The sequence below is a fragment of the Chlorocebus sabaeus genome, chromosome 23 (genome assembly GCF_047675955.1).
Source record: "Chlorocebus sabaeus isolate Y175 chromosome 23, mChlSab1.0.hap1, whole genome shotgun sequence".
NCBI lineage: Eukaryota > Metazoa > Chordata > Mammalia > Primates > Cercopithecidae > Chlorocebus > Chlorocebus sabaeus.
The window spans coordinates 14,335,135-14,359,362 of NC_132926.1; the positions used below are offsets into that span (position 1 = coordinate 14,335,135).

General features: G+C 43.4%; 1 protein-coding gene across 11 annotated transcripts in view; it reads right to left on the reverse strand.

Moving 5' to 3' along the window:
• Positions 1–24,228, reverse strand: part of TENM2 (teneurin transmembrane protein 2) — a 702,758-nt gene that overhangs the window by 174,357 nt on the left and 504,173 nt on the right. For all 11 annotated transcript variants that reach the window (XM_038009398.2, XM_038009393.2, XM_073010537.1 and 8 more), the window contains one exon: positions 5,155–5,350. In XM_038009398.2, coding sequence (XP_037865326.2) covers positions 5,155–5,350 — 196 coding nt within the window. The remainder of the gene's footprint in view (positions 1–5,154; positions 5,351–24,228) is intronic.

Below are 24,228 nucleotides of genomic sequence, written 5' to 3' on the forward strand. Positions count from 1 at the left end.
ATATGTGTGTGTGTCTGTGTATGTCTGTGTGTGTGCGTCTGTGTATGTCTATGTGTCTATGTGTCTGTGTATGTCTATGTGTATGTGTGTCTCTGTGTGTCTATGTCTATGTGTGTTTGTGTGTCTGTGTGTGTCTGTGTGTAAGTGTATGTCTATGTCTATGTATGTGTCTGTGTGTCTGTGTATGTCTGTATGTGTGTCTGTGTGTGTCTATGTCTATGTGTGTGTGTGTATGTCTATGTGTGTGCGTCTGTGTGTGATGTCTATGTATGTGTGTGTCTGTGTATGACTGTGTATGTGTGTCTGTGTATGGCTATGTGTGTGTGTGTCTGTGTATGACTGTGTATATGTGTGTCTGTGCATGTCTATGTGTGTGTGTGTCTGTGTGTATGTGTATGTCTGTGTGTCTGTGTCTGTGTGTCTATGTCTATGTGTGTGTCTGTGTGTATGTGTATGTCTGTGTGTCTGTGTGTGTGTGTGTCTGTGTGTATGTGTATGTCTATGTGCGTGTGTGTGTATCTGTGTATGTCTATGTGTGTGTGTCTATGCATATGTGTGTGTCTGTGTGTGTCTCTGTGTGTGCCTAAGTCTATGTGTGTGTGTCTCTATGTGTCTATGTCGATATGTGTGTTTGTGTGTATGTCTATGTCTATGTGTGTGTATGTCTATGTGTGTGTGTCTGTGTGTCTGTGTATGTCTATGTGTGTGTGTCTGTGTATCTGTGTATGTCTATGTGTGTGTGTGTCTGTGTGTGTGTCTGTGTATCTGTGTATGTCTGTCTGTGTGTGTCTGTGTGTATGTGTGTGTGTGTATGTCTGTCTATGTGTGTGTGTATCTGTGTATGTCTATGTGTGTCTGTGTATGTCTGCATGTGTGTCTGTGTATATCTATGTGTGTGTGTCTGTGTATGTCTATGTGTGTGTGTGTGTATGTCTATGTGTGTGTGTGTTTCTGTGTGTGTATGTCTATGTGTGTGTGTGTGTCTGTGTATGTCTATGTGTGTGTCTGTGTGTCTGTGTATTTCTGTGTGTGTCTGTGCGTATGTGTGTGTCTATGTGTGTATGTTTCTATGTGTGTGTGCCTGTGTGTCTGTGTATGTCTACGTGTGTGTGTCTGTGTATGTCTGTGTGTGTCTGTGTGTATGTGTGTGTCTGTGTGTATGTGCGTGTATGTGTGTATGTCTGTCTGTGTATGTCTATGTGTGTGTGTGTCTGTGTGCATGCATATGTCTACGTACGTGTATTTCTGTGTGTGTGTCTGTGTATGTCTATGTGTTTGTGTGTCTGTGTGTATGTCTATGTCTATGTGTGTGTGTCTGTGTATGTCTGTGTGTGTATTTGTATGTGTGTTTGTGTGTATGTGTGTCTATGTGTGTGTGTGTCTGTGTGTATGTCTATGTCTATGTGTGTGTCTGTGTATGTTTTTTGTGTGTGTCTGTGTATGTCTATGTGTGTGTGTCTGTGTATGTCTGTGTGTGTGTATCTGTGTGTCTGTGTGTGTGTGTCTGTGTGTCTGTGTCTGTGTGAGTGTCTGTGTGTGTGTATGTGTGTATGTGTGTGTCTGTATGTGCGTGTATGTGTGTCTGTGTATGACTATGTGTGTGTGTGTCTGTGTGTGTGTATGTGTGTCTGTGTGTGTGTGTATGTCTGTGTGTGTGTATGTGTGTCTGTGTGTCTGTGCGTGTGTCTGTGTGTCTGTGTGTGTGTCTGTGTATGTCTATGTGTGTGTGTGTCTCTGCATGTGTGTGTATGTGTGTCTGTGTGTGTGTCTGTGTGTCTGTGTGTGTGTGTATGTCTGTGTGTGTGTATGTGTGTCTGGGTGTCTGTGACTGTGTGTGTGTGTCTGTGTGTCTGTGCGTGTGTCTGTGTGTCTGTGTGTGTGTCTGTGTATGTCTATGTGTGTGTGTGTCTCTGCATGTGTGTGTATGTGTGTCTGTGTGTGTGTCTGTGTGTCTGCATGTGGGGGAGGAGAATCCTAAATAAACAGTAATTGTCATAAACAGTATTTTTCATTTAACTTTCCCAGCAACTCATATTGAAAGTATTTTGATAGTTTCTGAGGGAGAAACAATGATGTGGCAAAGCTCAAATAAAAAGGAACTCACAATCCCCTTTCTCCAACACTCAGTTAAATATTTTTAAGATATTATCAGTTTTCCTTTTTGTTTACATTTTCTTGAGGAAGACGTGGCCTCCGGAAGTGAGATCAAGCCCAGGAAATGGGATTTTACCCAAGTGGAGGCTAGCATCGTGCTTCCAGAAAGCCGTTCTGTTGTCTTGAGAAGAAACTTATTTCTGAAAGCAGGCTGCTTCTCTCCAAAACACATCAAAAGACTTCCCCAAGTCAAAGGTATATTTAGTGTGATCGCTGGTTGACACCTGTCTAACATTTTCCTTCTGTTTCACATCACGGGGGTTTACAGCACTCCTGGCTGCTCTTGATGGAGAACGTTCTGATGATAGTTATGTGGGGGAGAACCTCTGAATCAAATAAAACACTGTTCTTTTCCCTGCACTTCAGGCCAATTACTATCATTGCTCCATCAAGATGTCTGCCCAACTATTAGGCCGATTACCTTTGACTTTCTCTTTGAGATACGGTCCAGACAAGAGAAATCCTCTTGGGAGAATTGCTATTCCCAGTTCCAACAGGCCAGGGTGGATGATGGCCTGTGGGAAGGGAATTTCACTACCACAATGCCTGTGTCCATGTGAATAAAGGAGAAGGAGGACAGAAGCTGTTGGGAAATAATCTGAACCCCAGAAAATGTGCTAAGTTTAGAGGGAAAAGGATTTAGATGGCTAGAATACAAAGAAATCCAGTGGTTAAGAGCACAGGCTCTGGAAAGTATGAATCCTGATTTCACCTTTTCCTGGCTGTGTGTGACCTTGGGCAAGTTTTCTAACTGCGTTCAGCCTTGGCTTCCTCAGTTGGAAAATGCAGAGAATTGTGATAGTGCTACCTCATGTGGCTACTCCATGGGTTGAGGAAGCAAGAGACACGAAGGCATAATACCGGGGCTAGCACACTGTTGACGCTCTATAAATGCATAGCTGTTCTTGTTGTTATGAACCACTTCTCTGAATTCTTGTAGACCCCAGCTGAGCCAGCTGCTGTGCAGGGTGTGTGCTGTCACGTATGTGTCAAGCCTCTTGAGTTTAAACACAAAGCGACACAAAGGAAGTCATTTCTCATCATGTTCTTAAACTAAAGATTTAAAAAAATCTCAACATCTCAAGCTGGTTCCAAATTTGTTTCTAGTTTTTTCCTTTTGTGAGCTAGTCTCTACCCTATTACTTTTCTTCCCCATTGGTACCTAACCTAATTCTGGGTATTTTCCCTTTGTGGAACGCTTCTCCACTGACTTTCATTATACAAAGTTTATGACATGACTTTAGAGTAGGGGCTGGCAAACTTTGTCTGTAAAGGGACAGAGAGTAACGATTTAGGCTTTGTGGGCCATATGGTCTCTGCTGCAATGACTCAACTCTGCCATGACAGTGGGAAAGCTGCCATAGACAATATGTAAACAGATGTATGGGGCTGTGCTCCAATAAAACTTTATTCAAAAAAACAGGCAGTGGGCCAGATTCAGCCCATGGGCTACAGTGGAGCCAACTCCTGCTTTGGAGCATTTGGCCAGTCTTGACAGGGTCAGCCTTTGCTTAGCAGAGGGAATAAGGATTGATGTGAATCCCATGGTCAGTACCAAAACTCGATGTGATTTCACACCATTCTGAAGTGTGGCCACTGATGAAGAATTGCCACCTGAATTTCAGGATGGATTACATAGCTCTTTGAAGAATCAGGGAGCCCCTCAGGAAAATCCATGGGGCCAATAGAAAAGTTCTTAAAATGTAATCAACAGAAAAACAGCGATACTAGATGTATTCCTAAAGAAAAAAAAATCGGATGTCCTTTAGTGACCACCAACTCCTGCCACACACGTTTTATTTGTCATGATACTCACATCACCCACTACTTCTGCATGTGGTCATTACCTTTTCACAGACGATGAAACTGAGGCTCAGAGAGAGAAGTGAATTGCCCAGTTAACATGTGGGGAAGCAAATCTTGGATTTAATGCTGGAGCTACCAAGTCTTTCTTTAAGAAGCCACCCTGTGTGGGCTTCCCCAGTGAATCTTGAGATCTACAGCTAAAAGTTGTTGGGACACATGGTGTTGTACAAAGGCGGTGGACAAGACCTAGAAGCCCATGCCATTTCCACTGTTTCCACAGCCTGCGTCTTTGAGAGATTCAGCTTTCTGAATCTCAATTTATTCTTCTGTGAAATAGGTCTATTAATCTCCCCTGATTCACAGAGGTTCTACCCAGGATCAATTATTATTGTCAGGAGGAAGATTAAAAATCCCAATAATGTAACTTTAATGAAAATATCTGCAGCTTCTTTGCTCGTTAACATACTTAGGGTTTGTTGTAGAAAAACTTTATGAAACCTTCCTCAAGCGAATGACCGTTTTTAGAGCTTTGTATTGCACGTATAAGGACATTTTGGTTGAAACTTCGCTTTTCCCTTGGCAGCTAATAGAAGGCAGGGCTACCCTATGCCAAAATGATAAGTACTTAATTAAAACACTTTGAGATTTACCTACTTAAGAATGAAAACATGATTTTTAAATGTCTATATAATTTATCTGATTTAAGGTTTTTAAAAAATCACTTTTTATTAATATTTTGAGGTTCCCTTAATTTTTAAGAAAAATTCCGAGCTGGAGTGAATTGCCAGTAGTTTCTCTACTATATGCTTAGAGATTTATATATTTATTCTATTTAATCCCCACAATGGCCCTATGAGGTGGGCATTCATGTTAGTTCTATTTTACTATGAGGAAACTGAGGCTTATCAAAGTCAAGTGATTTGCTTAGGTTGTGTGGTCAGGACTCAACCCAGGCAGTCTGACCTAAACTCTTAACCTCAATTTCATCCTTAGTGGCTCTTTCATGGTTTAAGCAGCATTTCCATTTAATCAGAGCTAGTTTCAGGTGTGTGACACTATAAGGCCTAAACAAAGGATCCTTGTTGGTTGTCATCTGTACTAGAAACTACCTTAGAAGATGTGTTTTCTGCAGAGAAGCCCAGAACATTTCCATCTTCCCTTCATGGTGTACCATCTCAGAGATCCCACACCTACCTAGGACAACAGTGTTGAAGGAAACCATCTCTTTGTCTTTTCCATCATTGTAGAAGGCCAGATGCCACAGGCCCACATCCAGGTACTGCACAAACACGGCTTCGTTCTGAACCAAGGTCTGTATGCTCCGGCGTTCCCTGGGAGACTCAACCACACTCCACTTCTCCTTCCCGTCCAGACGTTCCATGAAGTCATACTGGGAAAGGAAGAGAGAGTACCATGTATGAGACAAGGTGCAGAGGTGGTCCCATACGTGGCACCTTCCCCTCCGACCCATTTGTTAATGGAGAAAGACCTTTTTTGTAGCACATTTTGCTATCAACTTATTCAGGAAAACAAGAGCCGCAAAACGTGTAACAATAACAGTCATTATTTATTATGCTTCATGATGATCGCTACTATTAATACTTTTATTACTCTGGGTCACAATCTCTTATCTGCTGTCCTGAAATCCAAAGAGCTTTAACCCAAAGTTTTTCTTTTGTTTGTGTGTGTGTTGTGTGTGTGTGTGTGTGCGCGCGTGTGTGTGGTGGAGGGAGTAGTACACGCTGTTGCTCCAGTCCCCCTCTGTATTATATAACACAGAGGATATGCAAAGTATAACTTTTCCATAATCCTCCAAATTATGAATTCCAAAATGTAATTGGTTCCCTGAGAGTTTCAGATAAAGAATTATGAACCCATGTTACCAGCTACCATTTTATTGATCATTTACTGGGAGAAATGGCATAGCAGAATGGCCATGATGAGGGCTATGGAGCCTGAGAGAATCCTGAATGAGGTGCTTACTAGCTTCTCCTGTCTGTGCCTCAGTTTCCCCATTGGCAAAACTGCAAATAAGAGTATCTATGTTACGGGGTTGTTGTGAGGATTCAGATAATATTTAGAACAGTGCCTGGCACCCAGCAAACACAAAATACATGTTAGCCATTCATGATCATTATCATCATTTTATTCAGTTCTTGAAGAAACCCTGATTTGGTACCTATCTTGGTACTATTTACATCCATATTTTACAGATAAGAAAGCTGAGGCTCAGAGAAGTCAAGCAACTTTTCCGAAGTCACGCAGCTCCTAAGTGGCCAAGCAAGAATTCAGACATAGATTGGCTTGGTGTTTATGTTCATGCCCTTATAGTGCCTGGCCTTGGATAAACCAGCAATTAAAGTTTAACTTTGCTTCAGTGGAAACCAGGTTCAGAATTGGAAGTGATTAATGAGAGACAGAGTGGTCAACTAAGGCTACCAGAATAAGGGGATGGGGAGGTCAAACGGGACCCAAGAGAGGCCTGTTCTAAATAATAGGTGAAATGCTGTAGCAGGCAAGTGGGAGCCATTGAAGTCTCTTGAGCAGTGACTGATGTGATGAAAGGGATGTTTTGAAGAATTAGTGTGTAGGAAGGATATGAGATATTCTAAAGGGTGAAAAACTGAAAGCAGGAGGACCAATTAGGAAGTGATTGCAGAAACCCAGGGGTGAGGTAAAAAAGGGTTTGATTAGGACAGTGAATGAGAAGAGGGGGACAACTTTGGAGGAACATTTCTAAGGAAGAGGTGACAGGGCTTGACCGTGGGCTGGACAGAGAGGATGAAGGAGAAGGCAAAGAGGACACCAGTGTTTCTTACTTGTTGACAAGAAAATCGATAAAACCCCAGTAGAACTGGACTAATCTTGTGAGCTCTTGCAAAATCACTGCATAGAAAAGTCACTTGCATGCTGACTTCCAGAGAACATTCAAAGTGTAGGTTTTAGCCAATGAAAACTACCACTGTAGGATTAAGCAATCTCTCCACTTTCCCTTCCATAAAAAGGTTTTTATGGGTTACAGACATCAACTATAACCCCTTTTACGAACTTCATAGAATGAAACTCCAGGAATCTCCTAATGTGCCTTTCCCGTCGTCAGAATCGCCAGTTTTTCCACCTGAAATGTGATCACTGAAAACAAAAGACTCTATAATCTTAAACACAAAGGCTTTGCCATCAGACACACCTGGGTTTGAATTCTGACTCTGTCACTTACTATTCTTTGATGTTGGGCACATCTACTTTTACCTTCTTCTTGGTTTTCATACCAGGGAATTAATCACACCTAACATTCAGGGAGGTTATAAGGATGACATGAGATAATGCTTAGGGCAGGGCCAGGAAGATAATAACCATTTTATTAAGTACCTAGGGACTATGAGTCACCTACTTGCAAATCATAATGATCATGACGAGCAGTGCGTGGTTCTAGTTTCACACGTGGGGCGCTGGCAATGGCCACTGCTTAGAAGTTGAAATTTTCTCCATTTCTCAAGATATGAGTGTGTTTAGCTTCTCTCTACCCCATATCCCATTGGTCCCAGCTGTCTTTGTGGGATAAAATAAATGATTTAAAGTGATATGACAAACTGATGCTGCTTTTGGAGACCTTTCTAACCAAAGCATTTGTTCCTTAGCAACCTCAAAAATGTCCAACTGCAAAGACCCACGTCTACAAATTGCTGTCAGCCAGAGGAATGGCTGTAACTTCCTTGGTGCCGAGGTGAGAAGGATCTACTTCATTTCAGGTCCAAGTAATCACCCCCATGAGGAAGAGTTTGGCTGAAGGTGATTACTTGTGTGGGGCCATTGCTCATTACTAATTTGGGCATTAGTCATCTCTTGCCGAACCGCCTGACCAGCCAAGGGACACGGAAATGGCTTAGGACTAGTGGCAGTGCTCACCATCCAGCCCAGTAAATTACTCTAAGAACAGGCATTTTTCAGGGGAAAGAGAAGACATCTGTTTTGGCTGGCTCCTCAGAGTCCCCCCTACAGAAGCACAGAGGGCAGTTTTCATTTAAGGAAGAATTGGCTAGCCAGGGGCTCTTGGAGAAGATATTGACTCTGATATGATATGGTGTTTGATGTGTCTCAATCCTGTAGCCCTTTATTGTGCTTTATTATCTTCAAAGCACTTATTACCCCCTAAAATGATATAATTTATTTTTATGTGTGTTGTCTTTCTACTCAGAAGAACATAAACTCCAGGAAGATAGGGGTTTCATCTGCAGGGTAGAGTGGTGAGGAGTGAGGACTTCAGAACTACTGCCCTTCTTCCTTCCCAGGACAGGCCAAATGATCCTCAAGATCATTTTCTCTCTCTTTCTCTCTTTTTTCTCTCTTTCTTTCTTTCTTTCTTTCTTTCTTTCTTTCTTTCTTTCTTTCTTTCTTTCTTTCTTTCTTTCTTTCTTTCTTTCTTTCTTTCCTTCTTTCCTTCTTTCCTTCCTTCCTTCCTTCCTTCCTTCCTTCCTTCCTTCCTTCCTTCCTTCCTTCCTTCCTTCCTTCCTTCTTTCCTTCTTCCTTTCTTCCTTTCTTCCTTTCTTCCTTTCTTCCTTTCTTCCTTTCTTCCTTTCTCTCTCTCTCTCTCTCTCTCTCTCTCTCTCTTTCTTTCTTTCTTCCCTTCCTTCCCTTCCTTCCCTTCCTTCCCTTCCTTTCTTTTCTTTCCTTCCTCCCTCCCTCCCTCCCTTCCTTTTTTTTTTTTGGAGTCTTGCCCTGTTGCCCAGGCTGGAATGCAATGGCTTGATCTTGGCTCACTGCAACCTCCACCTCTTGGGTTCAAGTAATTTTCCTGTCTCAGACTCCTGAGTAGCCAGGATTACAGGCACCTGCTACCACACCCGGGTAATGTGTTGTATCTTTAGTAGAGACAGGATTTCACTATGTTGGCCAGGCTGGTCTCGAACTCCTGACTTTGTGATCTGCCTGCCTTGGCCTCCCAAAGTGCTGGAACTATAGGCATGAGCCACCGTGCCTGGTCAAGATAATTTCTTACAGGACAACAGGACAGGATCGCCCAGGAAAAGGCGGCAGCATCTTCTGTTGGTAAAATTCCACTCTATTATGTGTAGGGTGTTTGTTTATCACAATTTCCCAGGAGTTTCCCTGTTTATACCTCTTGTTCCTCCTTTCTATCTCAAAGTGCTCTAGAGTAGAGTGTACATAGAGTCACTATACATAGATTAACATGTGTCAAGCAGCATCACACAGCATCACTCACTGCTGCTATAATTTGGGCAAGGGCTGGAGGCTAGAAATGCAGGGGGAGGATAAACTGAGCCAGCCATGGAGACTGCCTTCCAGGATAGGGAGCCTGGGAGCAAGTGAGAAGCTGGTTTGCAAGAAGGCCATCTGGTGTAGGGGAGCCTCTGCTCTCTAGGATTCCTAGGCTACAGCCTGGCCAGCTTGCTTGGCAGACTGACTGTCACTAGAAGGAGGGCATTTTCCAAAAGCTCAGGCCCTGGCCAGAGTTTCCTTTTCATCCCTCAACACTGGGAATTGATAACTCAGGCTTAGTATTGGGAACATCTGGCTCCTCTGTTCTAGGACCTCATTGTGATCAATCTGGGACATGGGGATGCTTGGGGGACCAAACTGTGCCTGGTTGACTAAAGAGGTTACTCTGTAGCACGTCCTACCCATTAGGTCTGCAGAAACTCTGGAAGGGGTTTAGGAGGCACATGACCAAATCCCAATAGAAGGATGTGTCTGTGCACGGGCTGGCTGCGGGAGGAAGTTTGTCTCCCTAAGCTGCTTGTGTCTCTTGCAGCCACCCAGAGGGTGATAGCACAATAACCCAAAGTAAACACCACCTCTCCCCGCCCAGTTCTCTCCTTTTCCCTGGTCTCTGAAAAATAACCCACTTTGGCATGCAATGTGAGGGCTGTGCCTTTGAGTCATCAGTCATACCCCAAAGTGGCATGAAAATGCAACTTTTACGAGAGCTCGAGAGGCAAAGAAATAAACCACAGCAAATATTTGACTGATCCAATTATAAATCTCCCCACTTCTTGGCAGAGACCGAGGAGGAATGGTAATTAAGATAACTTAGTGGGTTTCCAGAGGAGCGGGAGGAGAGCAGCAGAGCCTGGACCGTGGAGCGGGGGCTGTTACTTTCCCAGAAGGGAAGGCGGCCACAGGCAGGGAGCGGGCAGCCCAGAGATTCTTCTAGAAACCACACTGATACACACCTGCCAGAGAGGGCAAGGTTAAAGACAGACTCATTGCCCTTCGGGACGATGTTATTACTGGGTCCAGGACCCCCCAAAAAGGGGGGATGACTTCATCGCTATTTGGAACGTTTTCTTGCTGAGGGTCAACGCGAATGGGAAAAGCAATAAATGCTGACATTTCCCGGGGAAGCCTGCCACTCCCCTCGCTCTGCGCTGGCAGCATCACCGGCCTCCTGACGACGTCTGATGTTGATTCTATCTCAGATGGCAGGGCACGCTCAGCAGTTGGTGGGATGCAGGGGAGCCGCACGTGTGAGCTAGGGCTGCTTGAAGCCACATGACCACAGGGTCTCTGGTCTCATCCAGCGACCGCGGGAACGACTTAGCTGCGGTGGGTCGCTCACTCATGGGGGCCTGTTCATCTCTTTCTGCCTCCAGCCAGGCCTGTGGCAAAGTGCGCCTGGCTGATTCCTCATTAAAGCTCAGCACAATTTCTTTGCTCTCCTTCAAAGGGGCTGAGTGCTCAGGGAAGGGGGAGGAATGACAGCGTGCTCCAGTGGGGGCTGGCTTCCCTGAGTGTGGCCTTGCCTGTCTTTTTCAGGACTCCCTGCTCAGTTCCTACTTACAGTATCTGAGTCACTTAACTAAATGCAACAGGCCCAGCTGCAGGCACCACTGCTCGGGCCACTGTGAGAACCAGCCCCTGAACTTCCGGACATGAAACAGCATCTGCATTACCAGACTGTAGCAGCTCATCATGCCAGGCTCCACAGGCAAGAATCAAGCAGATGGAAGCTAGAGAGGAACCAAACAGGGTTCCCTAAAATCAGCAGCTGGGGAGAATTTATCTTACAAGGGCAGAATTCTTGATTCTTTCATTACATGTCCTCTTGCAGCAGCAGCAAAGGTAATAATAAAAAATAAGAGCCTATTTTTGCCTGAGCACTTGCTACATGCCAGGCATAATAGCAAATGCTGATGTGTGTTATTGCATTCCATCCTCCCCAAAACCCTAGTCTCATCTCGGAAGAGAACAGTGGTTTCTAGAGAAGTTAACGAACGGATCCAGTGCCATTGAGCTTGGTTGGTGGCCAAGCAAGGATTTGAAGTTGGATTTGCATGAATTTTAACAATTATGGGGGACAGATCCATCTTTTCCAAGAACCTAGTTGTAGCTGCCAGCATATCTGGTGGCTGGCCTGGTTTGTAAGTCCCCTCACGATGCCACTGAACGGATAAGGAGGAAGGAAGAGCTTAGCAGTGCTAGGGTCAGACCTGGGCAGAGCACGCTGGCCTGAGGACAGGGAGACATCCCACTGGGGCAGAGAAAAAAGGGTGCCTGGAAAGGTCTGGATGGCTTTGCTGGGTGTTGGCTGTACTTGGTCCATAAGTGGCTTTGGGAGCCGGGCCCTTCCCAATTCCCTAAACACCATTCTGCCTGTATGTTTTCCAGTCACACTGCTCTTCTCTCTGTTCCCGGAAGATGCCAAGCTCATCCCAGTCTCAGGGCCTTTGCACCAGCCATTCCCTCTGCCTGGCCTATTCTTTCTCTTGATCTCTTTTCATTAATCCTGCCTTTGCCTAAATATCATGACCTGAGAAAGGGCTTCCCTGACTACCCATTCTGAAATACCTCTATCAAAATGTAAATCAAAACCACAATAAGATACCATCTCACACAAGTCAAAATGGCTATCATTAAAAAGTCAAAAAACAACATGCTGGCATGGCTGTGAAGAAAAGCGAACACGTACACACTGTTGATAGGAACGTGAATTAATTCAGCCACTGTGGAAAACAGTTTGGAAATTTCTCAAGTAACTTAAAACAGAACTACCATTCAACCCAGTAATCCTATTACTGGGTACCCAAAAGAAAACAAATTGTTTTACCAAAAAGACACATGCACTCATATGTTCATTGCAGCACTAATCACAATAGTAAAGATGGGATCAACCTAGGTGCCTATCAATGGTGGATAAAGAAAAGTGGTACACATACACCATGGAATACTACGCAGTCATAAAGAATGAAATCATATTTTTTTCAGCAACATGATGTAGTTGGAGGCCATGATTCTAAGCAAATAAATATAGGAACAGAAGACCAAACATGGCATATTCTCACTTATCAGTGGGAGCTAAGCATTGGGTACTCACGGAAATAAAGATGGAACAATAGACACTGGGGACTACTAGAGAGGTCAGAGAGGGAGGGGGCAAGGGTTGAAAAACTATTAAGATTTTCACTGTTGGGTAACCATTGAGTGCTATGCTCACTACCTGAGTGATGGGACCATTTGCATCCCAAACTTTAGTATCATGCAACATATCCAGGTAACAAACTTGCTCATGTACCTCCAAGTCTAAAAAGAAAGTTGAAATTATTTTTTTAAAAAACCTGTATTACTTCTTGTTTCTATCCTCAGCAAAAACTCATGATTCTTTGAAAAAAAACCTTGCTACTAATTTATAATTAATCTTCCTCCTTTTGGATATGAACTTCCTCCAACACTTAAGAGTGGGAGACTTGTCGCTGGAGTTCCAAGATAGCCAAATAGGAACAGCTCCAGTCTACAGCTCCCAGCATGAGCATCACGGAAGATGGATGATTTCTGCATTTCCAACTGAGGTACCAGGTTCATCTCACTGGGGCTTGTCGGACAGTGGGTGCAGCCCACAGAGTGTGAACCGAAGTAGGGTGAGGCCTCACCTAGGAAGCTCAAGGGGTTGGGGAATTCCCTTTCTTAGCCAAGGGAAGCCATGACAGATGGTACCTGGAAAATTGGGACACTCCCACCCTAATACTGTGCTTTTCCAATGGTCTTAGCAAATGGCACACCAGGAGATTATATCCTGAGCCTGGTTCAGAGGGTCCCATGCCCACAGAGCCTTGCTCACTACGAGCACAGCAGTCTGAGATCAAACAGGAAGGCAGCAGCAAGGCTAGGGGAGGGGCGTACACCATTGCTGAGGTTTGAGTAGGTAAACAAATTGGCTGGGAAGCTCGAACTGTGTGGACCCCACTGCAGCTCAAGGAAGCCTGACTCTGTAGACTCCACCTCTGGGGGCAGGGCATAGCTGAACAAAAGGCAGCAGAAACTTCTGCAGACTTAAACATCCTTGTCTGACAGCTTTGAAGAGAGTAGTGGTTCTTCCAGCATGGAGTTTGAGATCTGAGAACGGACAGACTGCCTCCTCAAGTGGGTCCCTGACCCCTGAGTAGCCTAACTGGGAGACACCTCCCAGTAGAGGCCGACTGACACCTCATATAGCCAGATGCCCCTCTGAGATGAAGCTTCCAGAGGAAAGATCAGGCAGCAACATTTGCCACTCTGCAATATTTGCTGTTCTGCAGCCTCCACTGGTGATACCCAGGCAAACAGGGTCTGGAGTGGACCTCCAGCAAACTCCAACAGACCTGCAGCAGAGAGTCCTGCCTGTTAGAAGGAAAACTAACAAACGGAAAGGACATCCACACCAAAACCCCATCTGTATGTCACCATCATCAAAGACCAAAGGTAGAAAAAACCACAAAGATGAGGAGAAACCAGAGCAGAAAAGCTGAAAATTCTAAAAATCAGAGTGCCTCTTCTCCTCCAAAGGAACGCAGCTCCTCGCTAGCAATGGAACAAAGCTGGACAGAGAATGACTTTGATGAGTTGAGGGAAGAAGGCTTCAGATGATTGGTAATAACAAACTTCTCCGAGCTAAAGGAGGATGTTCGAACCCATCGCAAAGAAACTAAAAACCTTTAAAAAAGATTAGACAAATGGCTAACTAGAATAAACAGCATAGAGAAGACCTTAAATGACTTGATGGAGCTGAAAACCATTGGGCGAGAACCCACATGACACATGCACAAACTTCAGTAGCCGATTCAATCAAGTGGAAGGAAGGATATCAGTGATTGAAGATCAAATGAATGAAATGAAGTGAGAAGAGAAGTTTAGAGAAAAAACAGTAAAAAGAAATGAACAAAGCCTCCAATAAATATGGGACTATGTGAAAAGACCAAATCTATGTCTGATTGGTGTACCTGAAAGTGACAGGGAGAATGGAGCCAAGTTGGAAAACACTGTTTAGGATATTATCTAGGAGAACTTCCCCAACCTAGCAAGGCAGGCCAACATTCAAATTCAGGAAATACAGAGAACACCACAAAGATACTCCTCAAGAAGAGTAACTCTAAGACACATAATTGCCAGATTCACTAAAGTTGAAATGAAGGAAAAAGTATTAAGGGCAGCCAGAGAGAAAGATCAGGTTACCCACAAAGGGAAGCCGATCAGACTAACAGCAGATTTCTCGGCAGAAACTCTACAAGCCAGAAGAGAATGGGGGCCAATATTCAACATTCTTAAAGAAAAGAATTTTCAGCCCAGAATTTCATATCCAGTCAAACTGAGCTTCATAAGTGAAGGAGAAATACAATCCTTTACAGACAAGCAAATGTTGAGAGATTTTGTCACCCTCGGCCTGCCTTACAAGAGCTCTTGAAGGAAGCACTAAACATGGAAAGGAACAACTGGTACCAGCCGCTGCAAAAACATGCCAAATTATAAACACCATCGATGCTAGGAAGAAACTGCAACAACTAATATGCAAAATAACCAGCTAACATCATAATTACAGGATCAAGTTCACACATAACAATAGTAACCTTAAATGTAAATGGGCTAAATGCTCCAATTAAAAGACACAGACTGGCAAATTGGATAAAGAGTCAAGACCCATCAGTGTGCTGTATTCAGGAGACCCATCTCACGTGCAGAGACACACACAGGCTCAAAATAAAGGGATGGAGGAAGATCTACCAAGCAAATGGAAAACAAAAAAAAAGCAGGTGTTGCAATCCTGGTCTCTGATAAAACAGACTTTAAACCAACAAAGATCAAAAGAGACAAAGAAGGCAAAGGATCAATTCAACAAGAAGAGCTAACTATCCTAAATATATATGCACACAATACAGAAGCACCCAGATTCATAAAGCAAGTCCTTAGAGACCTACAAAGAGACTTAGACTCCTACACAATAATAATGAGAGACTTTAACACCCCACTGTCAACCTTAGACAGATCAACAAGACAGAACGTTAACAAGGATATCCAGGAATTGAACTCAGCTCTGCACCAAGCAAACCTAATAGATATCTACAGAACTCTCCATCCCACATCAACAGAATATACATTCTTCTCAGCACCACATCACACTTATTCCAAAATTGACCACATAGTTGGAATAAAGCACTCCTCAGCAAATGTAAAAGAACAGAAATTATAACAAACTGTCTCTCAGACCACAGTGCAATCAAACTAGAATTCAGGACTAAGAAACTCTCTCAAAACTGCTCAACTACATGGAAACTGAACAACCTGCTCCTGAATGACTACTGGGTACATAACGAAATGAAGGCAGAAATAAAGATGTTCTTTGAAACCAATGAGAACAAAGACACAATATACCAGAATCTCTGAGACACATTTAAAGCAGTGTGTAGAGGGAAATTTATAGCACTACATGCCCACAAGAGAAAGCTGGAAAGATCTAAAATTGATACCCTAACATCACAATTAAAAGAACTAGAGAAGCAAGAGCAAACACATTCAAAAGCTAGCAGAAGGCAAGCAATAACTAAGATCAGAGCAGAATTGAAGGAGATAGAGACACAAAAAACCCTCCAAAAAATCAATGAATCCAGGAGCTGCTTTTTAGAAAAGGTCAACAAAATTGGTAGACTCCTAGCAAGACTAATAAAGAAGAAAAGAGAGAAGCATCAAATAGATGCAATAAAAAGTGATAAAGGGGATATCACCACCGACCCCACAGAAATACAAACTACCATCAGAGAATACTATAAACACCTCTATGCAAATAAACTAGAAAATCTAGAAGAAATGGATAAATTCCTGGACACATACACCCTCCCAAGACTGAACCAGGAAGAAGTTGAATCCCTGAATAGACCAATAGCAGGCTCTGAAATTGAGGCAATAATTAATGGCCTACCAACCAAAAAAAGTCCAGGACCAGACGGATTCACAGCTGAATTTAACCAGAGGTACAAAGAGTTACTAGTACCATTCCTTCTGAAACTCTTCCAATCAACAGAAAAAGAGGGAATCCTCCCTAACTCATTTTATGAGGCCAACATCATCCTGATACCAAAGCCTGGCAGAGACACAACCACAAAAAAAGAGAATTTTAGACCAATATCCCTGATGAACATCAGTGCAAAAATCCTCAATAAAATATTGGCAAACTGAATCCAGCAGCACATCAAAAAGCTTATCCACCACGATCAAGTGGGCTTCATCCCTGGGATGCAAGGCTAGTTCAACGTACACAAATCAGTAAACATAATCCATCATATAAACAGAACCAAAGACAGAAACCACATGATTATCTTAATAGATGCAGAAAAGGCCTTCAACAAAATTCAACAGCCCCTCATGCTAAAAACTCTCAATGAACTAGGTATTGATGGGACGTATCTCAAAATAATAAGAGCTATTTATGACAAACCCACAGCCAATATCATACCAAATGGGCAAACACTGGAAGCATTCCCTTTGAAAACTGGCACAAGACAGGGATGCCCTCTCTCACAGCTCCCATTCAACATAGTGTTGGAAGCTCTGGCCTGGGCAATCAGGCAGGAGAAAGAAATAAAGGGTATTCAATTAGGAAAAGAGGAAGCCAAATTGTCCCTGTTTGCAGATGACATTATTGTATATTTAGAAAACCCCTTTGTCTCAGCCCAAAATCTCCTTAGGCTGATAAGCAACTTCAGCAAAGTCTCAGGATACAAAATCAATGTGCAAAAATCATGAGCATTCCTATACACCAATAACAGGCAAACAGAAAACCAAATCATGAGTGAACTCCCATTCACAATTGCTTCCAAGAGAATAAAACACCTAGGAATCCAACTTACAAGGTATGTGAAGGACCTCTTCAAGGAGAACTACAAACCACTGCTCATCAAAATAAAAGAGGACACAAACAAATTGAAGAACATTCCATGCTCATGGATAGGAAGAATCAATATTGTGAAAATGGCCATACTGCCCCAGGTAATTTATAGATTCAATGCCATCCCCATCAAGCGACCAATGGCTTTCTTCACAGAATTGGAAAAAAGTACTTTAAAGTTAACATGGAACCAAAAAAGAGCCCACATTGCCAAGACAATCCTAAGCCAAAAGAACAAAGCTGGAAGCATTACGTTACCTGACTTCAAACTATACTACAAGACTACAGTAACCCAAACAGCATGATACTGGTACCAAAACAGAGATATAGACCAGTGGAATAGAACAGAGCCCTCAGAAATAATACCATATATCTACAACCATCTGATCTTTGACAAACCTTACAAACACAAGAACTGGGGAAAGGATTCCCTATTTAATAAATGGTGCTGGGAAAACTGGCTAGCTGTATGTAGAAAGCTAAAACTGGATCCCTTCCTTACGCCTTATTCAAAAATTAATTCAAGATGAATTAAAGATTTAAGTGTTAGACCTAAAGCCATAAAAACCCTAGAAGAAAACCTAGGCAATGCCATTCAGGCCACAGGCATAGGCATAGGCAAGTACTTCATGACTAAAACACCAAAAGCAATGGCAACAAAAGCCAAAATTGACAAATGGGATCTAATTAAACTAAAGAGCTTCTGCACAGCAAAAGAAACTACCATCAGAGTAAACAGGCAACCGACAGAATGTGAAAGAAATTTTACAGTCTACCCATCTGACAAAGGGCTAATATCCAGAATCTACAGAGAATTTAAACAAATTTACAAGAAGAAAATCAACAAGCCCATCAAAAAGTGGGCAAAGGATATGAACAAACACTTCTCAAAAGAAGACATTTATGCAGCCAACAGACACATGAAAAAATGCTCATCACTGACCATCAGAGAAATGCAAATCAAAACCACAATGAGATATCATCTCATACCAGTTAAAATGGTGATCATTAAAAAGTCAGGAAACAACAGGTGCTAGAGAGGATGTGGAGAAATAGGAACACTTTTACACTGTTGGTGGGACTGTAAACTAGTTCAACCATTGTGGAAGACAGTGTGGTGACTCCTCAAGGATCTAGAACTAGAAATACCATTTGACCCAGCCATCCTATTACTGGGTATATACCCAGAGGATTATAAATCATGCTGCTATAAAGACACATGCACAAGTATGTCTATTGCAGCACTATTCACAATAGCAAAGACTTGGAACCAACCCAAATGTCCATCAAAGATAGACTGGATTAAGAAAATGTAGCACATATGAACCATGGAATACTATGCAGCTATAAAAAAGGATGAATTCGTGTCCTTTGTAGGGACATGGATGAAGCTGGAAACCATCATTCTGAGCAAACTATCGCAAGGATAGAAAACCAAACACCACATGTTCTCACTCATAGGTGGGAACTGAACAATGAGAACACATGGACACAGGGTGGGGAACATCACACACTGGAACCTGTCATGGGGTAGGGGACGGGGGAGGGATAGCATTAGGAGATATACCTAATGTAAATGATGAGTTAATGGGTGCAGCACACCAACATGGCACGTGTATACATATGGAACAAACCTGCACGTTGTGTACATGTACCCTAGAACTTAAAGTATAATAATAATAAAAAAGAGTGAGAGACTTGTCTGTTTCACTTAACACAGCATCCCCCGTGCCTAGAACAGTGCTTGGCACATAGTGGGTACTCACTAAAGATCTTTATTGCATGAATAAAAAAGATTTAAGCCAAAAGGAAATAGTATCTAGAGTGAAGGGTGTACCAACAAGGTGGAGTTTTGGTGACACAACTACTTAAAGGATCTAATCTCTTCAGGAAATGCCTTTTGGAAATTTTAGTGGACACTAGTTTTCTCTTATTTTTGCTTCCTTACCGTTCAGATGCTACCATGAGTTAACATTTAATGAGGCCAGGCACTGTTCTAAGTGATTCATGCTCATAATAACCCTACTGAATACAAATTATTCCTGTTTTGCATATGAGGAAACTGAGATACAGAGAGGTTACATAGCTTGCCCAACAGTTAGTAAGTGGTGGGGCTGAGATTGACACACAAGCAGCCAGCTTCAAAGAGGACACTCTTAATCCAGTGTATTACAGTCTTCTCAATATGCCTAATGAACAGGCAGCCAGTAGGGGGTGCTGGCACGCCTCTCTCATTTGCACGTGTGTGTGTATTCACAGGACCACAGGGTGCAGGCACACTCCACCCCATCTTTGATGGGCAGGGGAGCGCCAGCCAACATCTGGTTTCACTTAGAAGGCCTCAGGGTCCCGAAATTGGAGTTCATAGAAAAATCTGAAGCATGGCTCTCAAGCCTGTTACGCTGTAAGGGCAAATGAATGTAAAACTGTTTGTTCCTTCAACAAATATTGAGCAACTACGATGTGCCTGGCACTGCTCTCCGTACTGGGGATACAGCAGTGAATGACACAGACAAGGCCTCTGTCCTTCTGGAGCTGACATTTCCAAGGAGGGGATACAATGTCAGGGAGGGAAGAGGGCTGTGAGTAAAAAGTAAAGCAAACCAGCCAGGTGCAGTGGCTCACGCCTGTAATCCCAGCACTTTGGGAAGCTGAGGTGGGCGGATCACAAGGTCAGGAGTTCAAGACCAGTCTGGCCAACATTGTGAAACCCTGTCTCTACTAAAAATACCAAAATTAGCTGGGTGTGCTGGGGTGCACCTGTAGTCCCAGCTACACAGGAGGCTGAGGCAGGAGAATTGCTTAAACCTGGGAGGTAGAGGTTGCAGTGAGCCAAGATCACGCCACTGCACTCCAGCCTGGGCGACAGAGCAAGATTCCATCTCAAAAGTAAAATAAAATAAAATAAAATAAAATAAAATAAAATAAAATAAAATAATAAAATAAAATAAAATAATTAAAATAAAGCAAACCAGACAACCCAAATGTCCATCAACAGGTGAATGGTCACACACATTGTGGAATATACTTACAATTGACAAGCTACTCAGTAATAAAAGGAATAAGCCATGGAAACTGATATGGTTTGGCTGTGTCCCCACCCAAATCTCATCTTGAATTGTAGCTCCCATAATTCTCATGTGTCGTGGGAGGGAGCTGGTGGGAGGTATTTGAATCATGGCGGTGGGTCTTTCCTGTGCTGTTCTCCTGATAGTGAATAGGTCTCGTGAGATCTGATGATTTTAAAAAGGGGAGTTCCCCTGCAAATGCTCTCTTGCCTGCCGCCACCATGTAAGATGTGCCTTTGCTCTTCCTTCGCCTTCTGCCATGATTGTGAGGACTCCCTAGCCATGTGGAACTGTGAGTCCATTAAACCTCCTTTCCTTTATAAATTACCCAGTCTCGAGTATGTCTTTATTAGCAGCGTAAGAACAGACTGATACAGGTACAAACAACACCATGGGTGAATCTCGCTGACATTCTGCGAGTGAAAGAAGGCAGACACAAGAGCACATGATTCCTTGCATATGAAACTCTAGTGGAGAAAAATCTAATCTCCAGTGACAGAAAGCAGATCAGTGGTTGCCTGGGCCTGGAGGTGAGGTTGGCATGGGGCATAGGGGAGCAGTTGGGTGGTGGCATTGTCTTCTAGATGGCTGTGATGGTGCTTACTGAGGTGGATACAGTTTTCAGATTTTAGGGATCCAAGTGGACACTTAGAAAATGTGTGCACTGGTGCATGTTTTAGCAGCACAATTAGCAATTGCAAAAATATGGAACCAGCCCAAATCCCCATCAATCAACAAGTGGATGAAGAAAATGTGGTACATATATACCATGGAATACTACTCAGACATAAAAAGGAATGAAATAATGACATTCACAGCAACCTGAATGGAATTGGAGACCATTATTCTAAGTGAAGTAACTCAGGAATGGAAAACCAAACATTGTATGTTCTCACTCGTAAGTGGGAGCTAAACTTTGAGGACACAAAGGCATAAGAATGATACAATGGACTTTGGGGCCTCAGGGGAATGGGTGGAAGGAGGGTGAGGAATAAAAAAACTACACATTGGGTACAGTGTACACTGCTTGGGCGACGGATGCACCCAAATCTCAGAAATCACCACTAAAGAACTTATTCATGGAAGCAAACACCACTTGTTAACCAAAATCTATTGAAATAAATTTTTTAAAGTGTGCATTGGGTAGTTTTAACTTTATACCTAAATTAAGTTGATTTAAGAAAAATAAAGCCTAAAGCGTGAAGGAGTATTCTGTTGTAGATTCACTTGTCAGGAAAGGGCTTATGGAGGGCATGAGGTGTAAAAATGTCAGGGGAGCCACCTGAATATCTGGGGGATCATTCCAGGAAGAGAGGACATTCAGTGCAAAAACTTCGGAGGCAGAATGAGCTTGGCAGGGCTGAGGGAGAGCAAGTGAGCTGATGTGGTAGAGTCCAGGGAGTGAGGAGGAGACTGGTGGTTAACCAGACTGCAGAGGGACTGGCCAGCCACAGAGACTGATCTTCCGTCAGCTGTTTACTGAGCACCTACTGTGGACGGCCACAGCTGTGAGTGAGGGAGACGCAGCAGGGAACAGAACAGCTGCTGCCCTTCTGGAGCTGATATTCTAGAACAACTTCAGAATTTCCCTTTGCATGATTGGAGGCCAGTGGAGGGTTTCAGAGGCTGAAAAGATGAGACCAGAGCTTGTTTTTGTCATAATAGGAAAGCGTCTTGCCTGGTGTGTTTACTGAGCCTGGTTCCTATGAAGGCCCTCCGGGGTTGGCACGGGTTTTGGTGGTTTGCTGGTTGAAGATAAGCAGATTATGGGTTCTGCCAAATTTCCTCCCTTCATATATCAAGCCTAAAATTGTGGTTTTCAAGTTCCAAAGGAGTGTATTTTGAATGTCTCTGGTATGGGAGGGGGGTGATGTAGGGGAAATGAAAAATGAATAGAAAAGGGTAAAGTGTCACAACGGAAGGATAAAGTAATATGATCACTATGAATATTTGGCACATTCCAGCAGCCCTTCTTCTCAGAGCTGCTTCAGAATGGGATTCCCAACAGAAACAGTAACGAGGCTGGGCCAAGCAAAGGCAGGGACAATTCATTTCCTGATAGGTGAGTGACTTCCCTGGACATTCTGGGACAGGTATTGGTGCTGGTATCCACTAGCCACACGAGGGCAGGGCTAGCTCTGCCTTGTCCCTGCCTGCAGCTCCTTGACATGTGGCATATAGGTGCTCAGTAAATGTTGGCTGAATACAACGTGATGGCCTGCCTCTGGCAGAATGGTGCATCTGTCTGAACACAGGGTCTCCTTCAGGGAATGTTAACCCTTCTCATATGAAATTTCTGAGAACAGGGGAAACAGAAGCCATAAGTCTTGATCTCTTATTTTCAACAAGATTTTCTCCAGGTACATGAAGGTGTGCATTCCCAGTGAGAAGGGTAACTCATAGCTTCAGGGCATTTGGCCACTTTTTCCTTTTATTTAACATGTGTTCCTAGCTGGGGTTGTGTACACAGCTGCAAATATGCAACAACTGAACACAGGGACACAGCCATTAAACCTCCAGAGGGGCTGCCCCCCTAGGTCACTGTCGGAGCCAGTTCTAGAAGGAAAAGCTAGTCGCCATTAGCGAAGAATGACTAAAGCAAAGCAGAGTTTCTAAAAAGAAGTCAATTGTTACGTGAAGCTTCAACATAGCCCACACAACAAGGGGTGTCTTGGTCCGCCCTCTGCTTAGAAAGGCCCTCTCTTGTCTTTCTCTTTACCTGCTTAACTCACCCTCAAAGATTCACCTTGTGTAGCCTCCTCCAGGAGGGTGCCCTAAAATCCCTCACAGGTTAAAAGTGGTGGCCACTTTTATGCTCCCAAGGCTCCTGTATCCAACCCTCTAGTAATAACAATAGCTGATATTTGTTGAATATGTTATGTGAGGGACAGGAACAGATCATGTAAATGACATACAGTAGTGGCTCTAGGAAACATACAAGAGCATAGTGCTAGCAGGGTGAATGTTATTTAACCTATCCCACCCCATGAAGAGCTGTGCTTGGGCTCCACACAGGTAGATGCAGTGTGCACTGTGTCCCCCTGAGAGGCACCCCAAACCTCTGCTACCTCTCCTATTCATAGAAGGATAGGGAGGAGACAGGAGTCACTTGACTGAGTAGGAAGACTCTGAGCTTTGCAGTTTATACTAGAGTTTTGACAACCAGCTGAAGCGCAGTTTGCATGTCGGTATTGGTATCGGACAGCGTCCTTGCTGTTCTGGCTGGAGAGCTGCCTTGTTGCTAGGCTACCTGAGAGTGAGCTATAAGGGTTGTAGACCAGTTAGATTGATTGATTGATCTCCATGGGGTGCTTACTATTTCCTGGGCATTATCTCATTTATTCTTACAATGGCCTGATGAGGGATAGTCCTCATTTTCTGAATGTTGAAACTAAATCTAGAGTGACTCATCCGGAAACACTTCATAGGAGAGACAAGATTCAAACCCAGACCAGGATGATCATAGAGTGTCAGCTGTTATTCTCCACCCTGGACTGCATCTCACGACCCTCCGTACTTGATGTTGTCATCATTTCTTAACTTGTCAGGTCTCCATCTCCTTAAAGGCAGAGCCGATGCTTTTAATCGCTGTATCCCCAGTACAGACATTCAATGAGTATTTGTTGAGCGCATGAATGGATTGATTTTATATTTCATCTTCTCACGAGGTCATGCCCTCATCATGCTGCCTTTTGATCCAACCCAAGAGAAGGGTAGAAGGTATTGTTCTGAAGACCAAGTGAGCCATAATGTTGACCTCACAGAGCCACTGGTCAAGGTCAGTGAAATTGATGAGCATTTCAAGGCTCTTCCAAGGTACACAAAGGAGAATGAATGTTTTACCTCTCAGTGCTTTGCTGATGTGATTTCTTATTTACCGCACATTCCCATCTAATTGTCTTCAGCCAATGGTTTATCAAAAATGTCACATTTGGCTCCTTGCCCTCCCAAGATCAATAGGAGGGCCCAATGTGGGTTGGCCGTGAAAATATTTCAAACATATCACCAAGAAAAGGGAGCAAACTGGGGATGTGTACAGTCACAAGATGACTT